The sequence below is a fragment of the Ascidia mentula genome, chromosome 3 (assembly GCF_947561715.1).
Source record: "Ascidia mentula chromosome 3, kaAscMent1.1, whole genome shotgun sequence".
Classification (NCBI taxonomy): Eukaryota; Metazoa; Chordata; class Ascidiacea; order Phlebobranchia; family Ascidiidae; genus Ascidia; species Ascidia mentula.
The window spans coordinates 12,796,594-12,809,804 of record NC_138568.1 but is presented as its reverse complement, the minus strand read 5'-3'; the positions used below and the strand labels follow the sequence as shown (position 1 = coordinate 12,809,804).

Here is a 13,211-nt window from a genome sequence, read left to right as displayed (position 1 = left end):
ATATACTGCAATCTGGATAAGTGCTGAAATCGCACAGTTACATACATTGCGCAGCCGCAAAAGCAATACTGGGGTACCAATGTTTTCCAGTGTACAAAAAAACCTGTTCTGAAGAAAAATATTTTTATCGAAAAGTCATATACTGCAAAACGGACCAGTGCAGAAATCGCACAGTTACATACTTTGTGCAACCGCAAAAGCAATACTGGAGTACCAGCGTTTTCCACTGTACAATAAAACCTGTGCTGAAAAAAATTATTTTTATCGAAAAGTCATATACTGCAAAACGGACCAGTGCAGAAATCGCACAGTTACATACGTTGTGCAACCGTAAAAGCAACACTGGAGTACCAATGTTTTCCACTGCATAATAAAACTTCTACTGAAAAAAAACATTTTTTATCCATAAGTCACATACTGCAAAATGACAAATGCTGAAATCGCAAAGTTACATAAGTTGTGCAACCGCAAAAGCAATACTGGAGTACCAGTGTTTTCCACTGTACAATAAAACCTGTGCTGAAAAAAATTATTTTTATCGAAAAGTCATATACTGCAAAATGGACAAGTGCTGAAATCGCACAGTTGCATACGTTGTGCAACCGCAAAAGCAATACTGGAGGACCAGCGTTTTCCTATGTACAAAAAAACATGTGCTGAAAAAAAAATATTTTTATCGAAAAGTCATATACTGCAAAATGGAAAAGTGCTGAAATCGCACAGTTACATACGTTGTGCAACCGCAAAAGCAATACTGGAGAACCAGTGTTTTCCACTGTACAATAAAACCTGTACTGAAAAAAATTATTTTTATCGCAAAGTCATATACTGCAAAATGGACAAGTGCTGAAATAGCAAAGTTACATACGTTGTGTAACCGCAAAAACAATACTGGAGTACCAGTGTTTTCCACAGTACAATAAAACCTGTGCTGAAAAAAAATATTTTTATTGAAAATTCATATACTGCAAAATGGAAAAGTGCTGAAATCGCACAGTTACATACGTTGTGCAACCGCAAAAGCAATACTGGAGTACCAGTGTTTTCCACAGTACAATAAAACCTGTGCTGAAAAAAAATATTTTTATTGAAAATTCATATACTGCAATCTGGATAAGTGCTGAAATCGCACAGTTACATACATTGCGCAGCCGCAAAAGCAATACTGGGGTACCAATGTTTTCCAGTGTACAAAAAAACCTGTACTGAAGAAAAATATTTTTATCGAAAAGTCATATAATGCAAAATGGACAAGTGCTGAAATCGCACAGCTACATACATTGTGCAACCGCAAAAGCAATACTGGAGGACCAGTGTTTTCCACTGTACAATAAAACCTGTGCTGAAAAAAAATATTTTTGTCGAAAAGTCACATACTGCAAAATGGAAAAGTGCTGAAATCGCACAGTTACATACGTTGTGCAACCGCAAAAGCAATACTGGAGAACAAGTTTTTTCCACTGTACAATAAAACCTGTGCTGAAAAAAAATATTTTTGTCGAAAAGTCACATACTGCAAAATGGAAAAGTGCTGAAATCGCACAGTTACATACGTTGTGCAACCGCAAAAGCAATACTGGAGAACCAGTGTTTTCCACTGTACAATAAAACCTGTGCTGAAAAAAAATAATTGGGTCGAAAAGTCACATACTGCAAAATGGAAAAGTGCTGAAATCGCACAGTTACATACGTTGTGCAACCGCAAAAGCAATACTGGAGAACCAGTTTTTTCCACTGTACAATAAAACCTGTACTGAAAAAAATTATTTTATCGAAAAGTCATATACTGCAAAATGGAAAAGTGCTGAAATAGTAAAGTTACATAAGTTGTGTAACCGCAAAAACAATACTGGAGTACCAGTGTTTTCCACAGCACAATAAAACCTGTGCTGAAAAAAAATATTTTTATTGAAAATTCATATACTGCAAAATGGAAAAGTGCTGAAATCGCACAGTTACATACGTTGTGCAACCGCAAAAGCAATACTGGAGTACCAGTGTTTTCCACTGTATAATAAAACCTGTGCTCAAAAAAAAATTTTTAATCGAAAAGTCATATACTGCAATCTGGATAAGTGCTGAAATCGCACAGTTACATACATTGTGCAGCCGCAAAAGCAATACTGGAGTACCAATGTTTTCCAGTGTACAAAAAAACCTGTACTGAAGAAAAATATTTTTATCGAAAAGTCATATACTGCAAAATGGACAAGTGCTGAAATCGCACAGCTACATACATTGTGCAACCGAAAAAGCAATACTGGAGTGTAACATCGAAAATCACTCATGCACAACCCCTGCGTCACACAGTAAACATATAATTGTATTTCAACACAATATCAATTTTGCCTTGTATGTGACATCATAATGCAAGAGAACTTTTTTCCTTCTGCCATGCTTCGTAAAACTGAGTTGTTAGGGACCACGTGTAGCGTGCTGAATTTGATGTCAAGTTTATTTTACTGAAGCTAGAGTTGCCTTGATTTTATTTGAATAAGGTTGAATAAGTTGCTGTAAGATATATTAATCGGATTGGTGTGTTGATGTTTCGTGTGATCTGGCTCAAAACTCCGGTAAGGGTATTTTTATTAACATTGCTTAACTGGAATCTTAGTGTACGTTTTCTTCACAGAAAACCGTGTTCGTGTTCGTGTTCTTGCTCGTGTCCGTGTACGTGCTCGTGTTCCTATTCTTGTACGTGTACCTCGTACGTGTTGTCAAGTGCCTGTGCCCGTGTGGCAAATACACGCGTTTTTGGAAATTGACATTCCTTCTTGGTGTGACGACGGCGCGGTGCCAGACGCGCAAATTCTGTCGTTACATTAAAGTTTTCGGAGTCTTTCTGAAACAAAGTTTCCAAGAAGTTCTACTTTTTGACGAAGAAATGGATGAGACTATATCTCCGCTTGAATCGCCGGAGCCTACGCGGTTGAGACCACTCGCCGCTCATGTCGTACTGTCCCATGACGAGATACACCGCCATGTCCATAAGCTCAACAGTTGGTATGCAGTGGCTGAGACAGGTATTTTAAATAAGGACCACTCTCTACTGCAAGTAGCTAAGTTCCAAATTAACGAATGCTACTCACAATTGCAAAATATGTACGGAATGTATATTGCCTCTTGCGAAGACTCAGAGAACTGCGTTGTTTGCGAGGACGAGTTGAAGTCCGTCGAACAATGTAAGAAGGAGTTCGAAACCAGAATTGCGGAGTTAACGCCATTCGAACTACCAAATGCATTGCCCGAACTTGTGCTACGCCCACAGCATAGGGCACCAACTGTGGCTTCGAGCCACAGATCCTCGCGGTCCAGCCGCTCACGTTCGTCTGTGGCGAGCTCATCTGCGACAGAAAGAAGTCGTCTAGAGGCAAAGGTGGAGCGAGAGTTGGCATTGATTCGTCTAAAACAGGTCGAGGAAGAAAACGATCTAGTTCAAGGGCAACGAAAGGCGGAACTTGAAAAAGCAGCTCTGGAACGAAAAGCGGAACTTGAAAAAGCAGCTCTGGAACGAAAGGCCGAACTTGAAAGGGTGGCTCTGCAACAGAAGGCAGATTTGGAAAAGGTTGCCTTGGAAGCAGAAAGGCGGAAGTTAAAGGCAAAATACGATTTCCAGGCTGCCGATGCAAGGGCTAGAATATTGAATGAAGAACCCAATGATCTGACATCGCCGGACAAGGTCCCAACCATAGTCAGAGCCCAGAAGTAGAATTGACTTCCTCGGTGCTGGCTGTCGAAGAAGTTCCGACGACGCCTTCTGCTACCAGAGATTGTGCGTCCCATATCCAAAATGGGGAAGTATCACGTGACAACGTTAGTCCTCTTGTACGTGCTCCTGTATTGAATACACATCCGGACTTGGAAATGAAAGAGAGCCCAGCTGTATTACCGTGCATCGTAAAGGCAGTTGGAGAAGGCATGAGTATGCCGAAGCCCGACCACATGACGTTCTCGGGAAAACCTACGGATTATTGGATGTTTGTACGTTACTTTGAATCGAATCTCGAATGCAAGACTCGAAGTGACGATATGCGCCTGACATTGCTTGTCAATCAATGCAAAGGAAAGGCGAGGTCTCTGATTGAACACTGTTCTGTCCTGGAGACAAAGGAAGGCTATCCAGAGGCAAGAAACATTCTCTACGAGAACTTCGGTAAGCCTTATATAGTCGCTAGAGCTTTCGTAGAGGAGTTGACTAATGGCCCTAACTTGAAACCTGATGATGCAGCCGGTATACGCGCCTATGCACAGACTATGAAAAAATGCTTGTTGGTACTCCGCCAACTTGGAAATTTTGCTGACTTAAACACTATAGATCGTTTGGTGGCTTTGGCGAACAAGCTGCCATATGAATCGCAAAGGCTTTGGCGCCGCCGAGTTGCGCAGATTGTAAGAAAAACTGGCAGGGAGGCAGATTTCGCAGATCTTGTTGAATTTGTCGAAGAAGAATCTGCCGTAGTGAACACTTTACCCGGCCAGTTGTGTGTGTCCCGGAAAATTGAAGAAAAGAAACGTGCTGGTAAACCCAGTGGAAGAAATGTTACCTGTGCCACTGTGACAACAAATCCAAGTTTGTCGCCTACCCCAATTTTGAGCTGTCCATGCTGCAAACGTAATCACGTATTGGAAAGATGTGAGGCGTTTGGTAAAAAATCCAAGGTTCAAAGAAGAGAGTTCCTGAGGGATAAATTTATGTGCTATAACTGTTTTGGTTATCGACACACGTCGAAGTTTTGCACAAGGCCAAGTGCATGTGCTGTTCGGGGCTGCACCCTCGCGCACCACACATTGCTGCACGAAGATATGCCAAATCCTGTACGTTCGAGGGCATACGTGCCTGCGTCGGAAAATTATAATAGAATTCCGCGCAGCGAACCCCCCAGGAGCCAGACTAACAATTCTACAGCCAGGTGCAATGCGATTAAGAACGGCCATTCAGCGTACTTTTCGGTTATTCCGGTGAAAATTCGAGCCAATGGTCGAGAGGTCAAGACGTACGCTTTCCTCGACCAGGGATCCGATACAAGTTTTTACGACAAAAGGTTAGCAGATCTACTTTCGATAGACGGAAGTCCGAGACAAGTTACCATGTCCAGCGTCGGGAGAAGGCCCGCAAATTACAGCGGAATCAGCGCAAATTTTCGCGTTTTGTCGTTAAGTGAAGATGAAGAAATCAGTGTAGACAATGCCTTGTCTATTGACTCTATTCCAGTCGAGCCTAATCCAACCCCGAGAAATACGGAACTGAATGGTCTTCCACACCTTCAGGGATTGGAATTTCCTCAGTTGTGTAATGGTGAGGTGCTACTACTTATTGGCACTGACGTTCCGTATGCCCATAGAGTATTGGAGATGAGAACAGGAGGCCGCAAACAACCATTTGCTGCGAGAACACCGCTGGGGTGGTCTCTCGTCGGCCCGTCAATCTGTTATCCTGCCGTTGATAATATTTCAGTTAACTTCCTTAAATGTGAATCATGGAGAGAGGAATTCCAGCAAGAGCCTGATGACATTCCATTCCCAACGTCAGTTGAGGATAGGAAAGTGCTTAACATGATGAAGGACTCGGTTAAACATACCGATGGACATTTCTATTTGCCGCTTCCATGGCGAAGTGAAGTTAGTCTTCCACAGGACAGCCGTTCTATGGCTGAGCGACGGCTTTGGTCGCTGAAGAAACGCTTGTCGCGCGACCTCGTGTTAAAAGACAAGTACGTAGAGAATATTCAATGTTACATCGACAAGGGCTACGCAGAGGAGCTCAAAGAAGAAGGACGTTCCCCTGGCAATGTGCATTGGTACTTGCCGCACCACCCGGTTCGGCATCCACGAAAGCCTGAAAAGGTACGCATCGTTTTTGATTGCGCAGCGCAGCATAAGGGACTGTCGCTTAACGACGCGTTGCTGCAAGGGCCCGACTTAGTAAACAGTTTAATCGGCGTTCTGGAGAGATTCCGTATGAACAGTATCGCTTTAGTGGCGGACGTGGAAGCAATGTTCCACCAGGTCCTCGTTCAAAAACAGGACATTGATGCCTTGAGATTTTTGTGGTGGCCGGGGGGAGACTTATCTAAAACTCCTACGGTTCACCGAATGCTGGTGCACATTTTTGGCGCCACGTCGTCGCCTAGCTGTGCCACATTTTGCTTGCGGGAGACGGCCGAAAAATTCGGTGGCAGATTTGACAGAGACGTTGGGGACATCGTTCGCAACGATTTTTGTGTTGACGACTGTTTGACTTCAACTGATACAGTCGAACACGCTGTTGGAATTGTAGCGCAGCTATGTGACTTGCTAAAAATGGGAGGATTCCGCCTCACTAAGTGGATGTCTAACAGTCAAAACGTCTTGGATCAAATTCCCGAGACAGAAAGGGCTAAATCGGTAACTGATGTAAATTTGGACGCCTCCGTGAAAGAGCGTGTGCTTGGCGTCTACTGGCGTGTAAAGAATGATGAATTTGGGTTCAGCATAGCTGATACAATGCAAGGCAAGAAATTCACACGTCGCAATATTTTATCTGCTGTTAATACGCTGTATGACCCATTGGGTTTTGCGGCACCCGTTACTTTGATTGCTAAGGTGTTGCAGCAGGAAATAATTCGACAGAAATTGGGATGGGATGATGAGCTGCCAGAAAATGATGTTGAGGAATGGAGACGCTGGCTATCCCAGCTGCCGGAGCTCGAAAAGCTAACACTCCCCCGCTGTTTCAAGCCGGCGACGTTCGGCTCAGTGGCGAAGTCCGAGATGCATCACTTTTCGGATGCGTCTACTCAAGGATACGGAACCGTATCATACCTCCGGTTGGTAAACGTTAATGGTAAAGTACATTGCTCGTTTTTATTTGGCAAGGCAAAGGTAACACCACCTAAAACCGAGAGCATTCCCAGGCTTGAACTGGCCGCTGCTGTTCTAGCGGTGAAGGCCGACAAGTGGCTTCGACGCCAATTGAAGTTGGATAACTGTACGTCCGTTTTTTGGACGGACTCGTGCGCCGTCCGGCAGAGCATATACAACCAAAGTAAACAACCAAAGTATACAACATATACAACCAAAGTATACAACCGTTTTGGTACATTTGTTGCAAACAGGTTGGCTAAAATTCATCGACAGACAAACCCTAAACAATGGAGACACGTTGGATCACAGCAGAATCCCGCGGACGATGCTTCGGGTGGTTTGTCGGTACGTAAGCTTATTAGCTCTCGATGGCTGACAGGTCCGAAGTTTCTCTGGCAGAAAGAAGATCAATGGCCCACCCCACCAGAAATGAAAACACAGCTGCCACAGGAGTTCAAGCCAGCTGAGAGGAAAAGAATTGTCGTCAACGTTTGCACACAGTCGGAGTCAACCGATCGACTGATGAATCACTATTCATCTCTTCATAAATTAAAGACATCGGTCGCGTGGCTGTTACGATTCAAGTCATTCCTGCTTTCAAAGGTTTCAGCGAACACTGGCAAATTGACAGTGGATGAGTTAAAGAAAGCGGAATTGGAAATAATCAAGTACGTACAACGTCAGTGCTTCGCTCCTGTGATTGACATTTTGTCACAGGTCGGAGAGTCTGAAAGGGAGTTGCAGAAGAAACTGAAGAAGTCGAAATATGCCAGTTCGTTGGCAAAGCTTAACCCCCAGCTATTTGATGAAGTTCTGCGGATTGGGGGGAGGTTGGAGAAGGCGCCGATTGCCTTCGAGGCGAAACACCCGATCATACTGCCGTATGATCACCACTTGACAGCACTTATTATCTTGCGCCACCATCACAAGGTTGGCCACTGCGGGACTGGCCACACATGGACTTCGCTGCGTCAGCGTTTTTGGATCATAAAGGGTGGCGCCGCAGTGAGGAAGGAACTCAGCAAATGTATGCTGTGTCGCAAAAGGAATGTTCGACGTGGACAACAACAAATCGCTGACTTGCCATTTGCCCGACTGAAGCCCGACGAGCCGCCGTTTACTTACGTCGGCATCGACTACTTTGGTCCATTCATGGTGAAACGAGGAAGAAGTGAGACAAAGAGCTACGGGTGCATTTTCACCTGCTTGACTATGCGAGCCGTACACATTGAGGTGTCGCCCGACTTGTCTACGGACGCGTTTATTAACGCATTGCGTCGCTTTATTGCAAGAAGAGGCCGACCAAAAGAAATATACAGCGATAATGGAACCAACTTTGTAGGTGCCGAAAGGGTCCTACGTGAAGGACTGCAAGGACTCCAGCAATCCCGCCTAGAGTCATACTTCAAACGACAAGAAATTAAGTGGAACTTTAATTGTCCTGCTGCTTCACATATGGGAGGTTCGTGGGAGAGAATGATCAGATCGATTCGTCGCATTTTAAACACAATGCTTACAAGGAACCCAACGATTGGCGGGGACATGCTGCAAACCTTGATGATCGAAGTGGAAGGCATTTTAAATTCGAGGCCGTTAACGCCGATCAGTTTCACCTGTACAGAAGATGAGCCACTTACGCCCAATCATCTGTTGTTGGGTCGTGCTTGCGACAGCATTCCAGTCGGGCTTATCAATCCCAAAGATTGCTACAGTCGAAGGCGGTGGAAACACATTCAATACCTCGCCGACGAATTTTGGAGAAGATGGTCGCGAGAATATTTGCCCACAATTGCCTTGCGTCAGAAGTGGCCCGACCGACAACGCAATTTTCAAACCGGAGATGTGGTGATGATCGTAGATGAGACACAACCCCGACGTCGTTGGGAGATGGGACGGGTTCTGCGTGCGTACCCGGACGGTCACGGTGTTGTCCGTCAGGTCGAAGTTAAAACGCAATCTGGCTCCACATATAAACGGCCGATTGCAAAATTGTGCTTGCTCTGTGAGGCGAGCACGACAAACGAATAAGTGCATCCGACGCATTCAGGCCACGCAGTCGTCGAACTGACCCTGAATTGCGGTGCACAGGATCCAACACTGATGAAGATAGATCATGGACGCTATGTCGATCTTGTTTGCCGCTTTATAAATGCGGAATATTGCAAATGCCAGGCTGGAGCTTGCTCGCCGGCGGCACGCATGTTGCTTTCTTTACTTCGTTGTTTCGTGATTTCAATGTTTTCTTTGTTTATTTGTAAATGTGTTTGTAGTGAACCACACATTTAAGGGGGAGAATGTAACATCGAAAATCACTCATGCACAACCCCTGCGTCACACAGTAAACATATAATTGTATTTCAACACAATATCAATTTTGCCTTGTATGTGACATCATAATGCAAGAGAACTTTTTTCCTTCTGCCATGCTTCGTAAAACTGAGTTGTTAGGGACCACGTGTAGCGTGCTGAATTTGATGTCAAGTTTATTTTACTGAAGCTACATTTGCCTTGATTTTATTTGAATAAGGTTGAATAAGTTGCTGTAAGATATATTAATCGGATTGGTGTGTTGATGTTTCGTGTGATCTGGCTCAAAACTCCGGTAAGGGTATTTTTATTAACATTGCTTAACTGGAATCTTAGTGTACGTTTTCTTCACAGAAAACCGTGTTCGTGTTCGTGTTCTTGCTCGTGTCCGTGTACGTGCTCGTGTTCCTATTCTTGTACGTGTACCTCGTACGTGTTGTCAAGTGCCTGTGCCCGTGTGGCAAATACACGCGTTTTTGGAAATTGACATTCCTTCTTGGTGTGACGACGGCGCGGTGCCAGACGCGCAAATTCTGTCGTTACACTGGAGTACCAGTGTATTCCACTGTACAATAAAACCTGTGCTGAAAAAGAATATTTTATATCGAAAAGTCACACACTGCAAAATGACAAGTGCTAAAATCGCAAAGTTACATAAGTTGTGCAACCGCAAATGCAATACTGGAGTACCAGCGTTTTCCACTGTATAATAAAGCTTGTACTGAAAAAAAATATTTTTTATCGAAAAGTCATATACTGCAAAATGGACAAGTGCTGAAATCGCATAGTTACATACTTAGTGCAACCGCAAAAGCAATACTGGAGTACCAGCGTTTTCCACTGTATAATAAAGCTTGTACTGAAAAAAAATATTTTTTATCGAAAAGTCATATACTGCAAAATGGACATGTGCTGAAATCGCACAGTTACATACGTTGTGCAACCGCAAAAGCAATACTGGAGTACCAGCGTTTTCCAATGTATAATAAAGCTTGTACTGAAAAAAAATATTTTTTCACGAAAAGTCATATACTGCAAAATGGACAAGTGCTGAAATTGCACAGTTACATACGTTGTGCAACCACAAAAGCAATACTGGAGTACCAGCGTTTTCCACTGTATAATAAAGCTTGTACAGAAAAAAAATATTTTTTATCGAAAAGTCATATACTGCAAAATGGACATGTGCTGAAATCGCATAGTTACATACGTTGTGCAACCGCAAAAGCAATACTGGAGTACCAGTGTATTCCACTGTACAATAAAACCTGTGCTGAAAAAGAATATTTTATATCGAAAAGTCACACACTGCAAAATGACAAGTGCTAAAATCGCAAAGTTACATAAGTTGTGCAACCGCAAATGCAATACTGGAGTACCAGCGTTTTCCACTGTATAATAAAGCTTGTACTGAAAAAAAATATTTTTTATCGAAAAGTCATATACTGCAAAATGGACAAGTGCTGAAATCGCATAGTTATATACTTAGTGCAACCGCAAAAGCAATACTGGAGTACCAGCGTTTTCCACTGTATAATAAAGCTTGTACTGAAAAAAAATATTTTTTATCGAAAAGTCATATACTGCAAAATGGACATGTGCTGAAATCGCACAGTTACATACGTTGTGCAACCGCAAAAGCAATACTGGAGTACCAGCGTTTTCCAATGTATAATAAAGCTTGTACTGAAAAAAAATATTTTTTCACGAAAAGTCATATACTGCAAAATGGACAAGTGCTGAAATTGCACAGTTACATACGTTGTGCAACCGCAAAAGCAATACTGGAGTACCAGCGTTTTCCACTGTATAATAAAGCTTGTTCTGAAAAAATATATTTTTTATCGAAAAGTCATATACTGCAAAATGGACATGTGCTGAAATCGCATAGTTACATACTTTGTGCAACCGCAAAAGCAATACTGGAGTGTTACAGCGAGGATTAAGTTGTCCATGTTTCCCGCCACTTTCTTTGTGACGCTTGGCGTCTATGACGTAATATTGCCCCGTACTGGCCACGCTTTGCAGTGAATGTGATGTATTTGGGACTGTTCAAGTAGAATTAACTGTCTATTTGTATTTAGAGCCAGCTGTTAATGAAACTAATTTGTTATAAATAATGAAAATGGTTTAATTTGGCCCTGGACTCCGAAAAGTTGGTACGTTGTTGTTGTTATGGTTGTAAACGTTATGTGTTGTGTTGTTATTAAGTGTATGTTCGTTTACAACAGAGAACCGATGTTGTTGAGTCAAGTCGCGTTTTCTTCGGGAAAAAATATAATGTGGTAGCTGGCACGCTCCAGGCCGTGCAAGTTCTACAAGGCGGACAACAGCTGTTACATAAAAGTTCTCAACTTTCTTCTGGAATTGGACAATTAACGTTTCAATAGAGGAGAAAGGCTTGAAGGTTTGTTCGATAAGACACAAAAATGGTTGTGACAAAGGCGACACTGAGTAAAATTGTGTCGGACCTGAATTCACTATACCGCGAAGCTGAAGAGCTAATGGTCGATGTAAACAATGTTGACAAGGTTAAAGAAAAGAAACTGTTAATTTCCACTCTCTTTAATGACTACATAGAGAAACACAGTACCTTTATGAGCGCTGCAAAGCGTCGAAATGCCAAAGATAAGGCAAAACAGGAACTTGCCAGTTTGGAAAAAGGCAAGGAAGAATTCGACACACGTGTGGAAGAATGGCTGAATCAATCTGCTTCGAAGAATGTAGATAGAATCAGCGTCACGTCAAAACGAACTGGCGTGACAGTTTCTACTGTGCACACCTCTAGTACCCGATCAAGTACCAGACGCACAGAAGCTTTGGTTCGCAAGGAAATGGCCCTTTTGAAGAAACGACAGTTAGCTGAAAAGCAAAAGATAGAAGCTGAAGGTCAAAGAGTCGCAAACGAACTTGAGTTGTTGGAAGTGGAACATGAGGTGCAAGCAGCGGAGGTTGAGGTTGAAATTTGGGAAGCGCGATCGATAACAGGATCTCAGCATGAAATGATGCCAGATCGTTCGGGTTTGAATGCAGTTCAACGGCCAACCGCGCACAGTTCCGAGCCGGTAGGTAAAACCGATCCAAATATACTCACGAATCTTCCAAGGAAGGCAGCATCTCTTCCGCCGGAACACAGGCGAAATCCAGCTGTGGTACGTGAACCTAAGGGTGCGCCTAGTAGCAACCTTAATCAGCAGGTCAGTGATTTGTGCCATGTGGCAACGGTCCTAAAGGATGGGATAGACTTGCCCAAGCCTAAGTTACTGTATTTCGACGGTAATCCTGTGGATTATACGCGATTCATAACAACATTTGATGAGCATATCGCTAACCGAGTTAGTAGTGATAGTACAAAGCTCAACTATCTTATACAATACTGTAGTGGCGAAGCAGAACGCATCATCAAGTTCTGCTCCGTCATGGAAGGATCAGAAGGATATCGTAAAGCACGACAAGTATTGCATGACAATTTTGGTCGTCCGTTTCTTATTGCTCGATCGTACATAGAAAGGCTTACACAGGGTTCCTTTCTGAAAGCAGACGATGCGAATGGTTTGCAAAGGTTGGCTCGTAACCTCGAGGAGTGTCTCGTAACGCTGACTCATTTGCATTATTTTGCCGACATAAATAATTTTGAGAATTTACTGAGTATCGCTAAACGTTTGCCGCTTCATGTTCAACATAGATGGAAACGACGAGCTGGAGAAATTGAATTAAGTGGCGAGGAGCTACAATTTCGCCACCTTGTGGAGTTCGTGAAGTACGAAGCGTCAATTTCCAATACCATGTTCGGAAGGTTGTTGACTCCAAAGAAGGAAAGTACGCAGAGACCATTGAGGACAGTAAAGGCAACTTCGCATGCTGCTGCAGTTTGGTCTGATCGTGACCGTGGACCTTCGTCAAGTCATCAGACAGCAGGTGATGCGTGTCCTGTTTGTAATGCTGCCCATAATTTAGCACATTGTAATGGTTTCAAACGTAAGCCTGTCGAGGATCGTCTGAAGATAGTGCGACAAGCGAGGCTTTGTGACAATTGTTTTGTTCGAGGTCACTTTGCAAGA

At 43.3% G+C, this 13,211-nt stretch overlaps 2 protein-coding genes across 2 annotated transcripts; both read left to right on the top strand.

Annotated features, from left to right (window-relative positions):
* The first annotated feature begins 3,864 nt into the window (after window positions 1-3,864).
* Window positions 3,865-8,871, top strand: LOC145895626 (uncharacterized). Its single transcript, XM_082984425.1, has one exon. It carries the CDS (start codon window positions 3,865-3,867, stop codon window positions 8,869-8,871), a length of 5,007 nt encoding a protein of 1,668 aa, XP_082840551.1.
* A 2,708-nt stretch (window positions 8,872-11,579) lies between these two features.
* On the top strand, window positions 11,580-13,180 carry LOC145895625 (uncharacterized). The gene is made up of 2 exons (XM_082984424.1): window positions 11,580-13,068; window positions 13,134-13,180. Exons 1-2 carry the CDS (start codon window positions 11,580-11,582, stop codon window positions 13,178-13,180), a joined length of 1,536 nt encoding a protein of 511 aa, XP_082840550.1.
* Window positions 13,181-13,211: the final 31 nt, after the last annotated feature.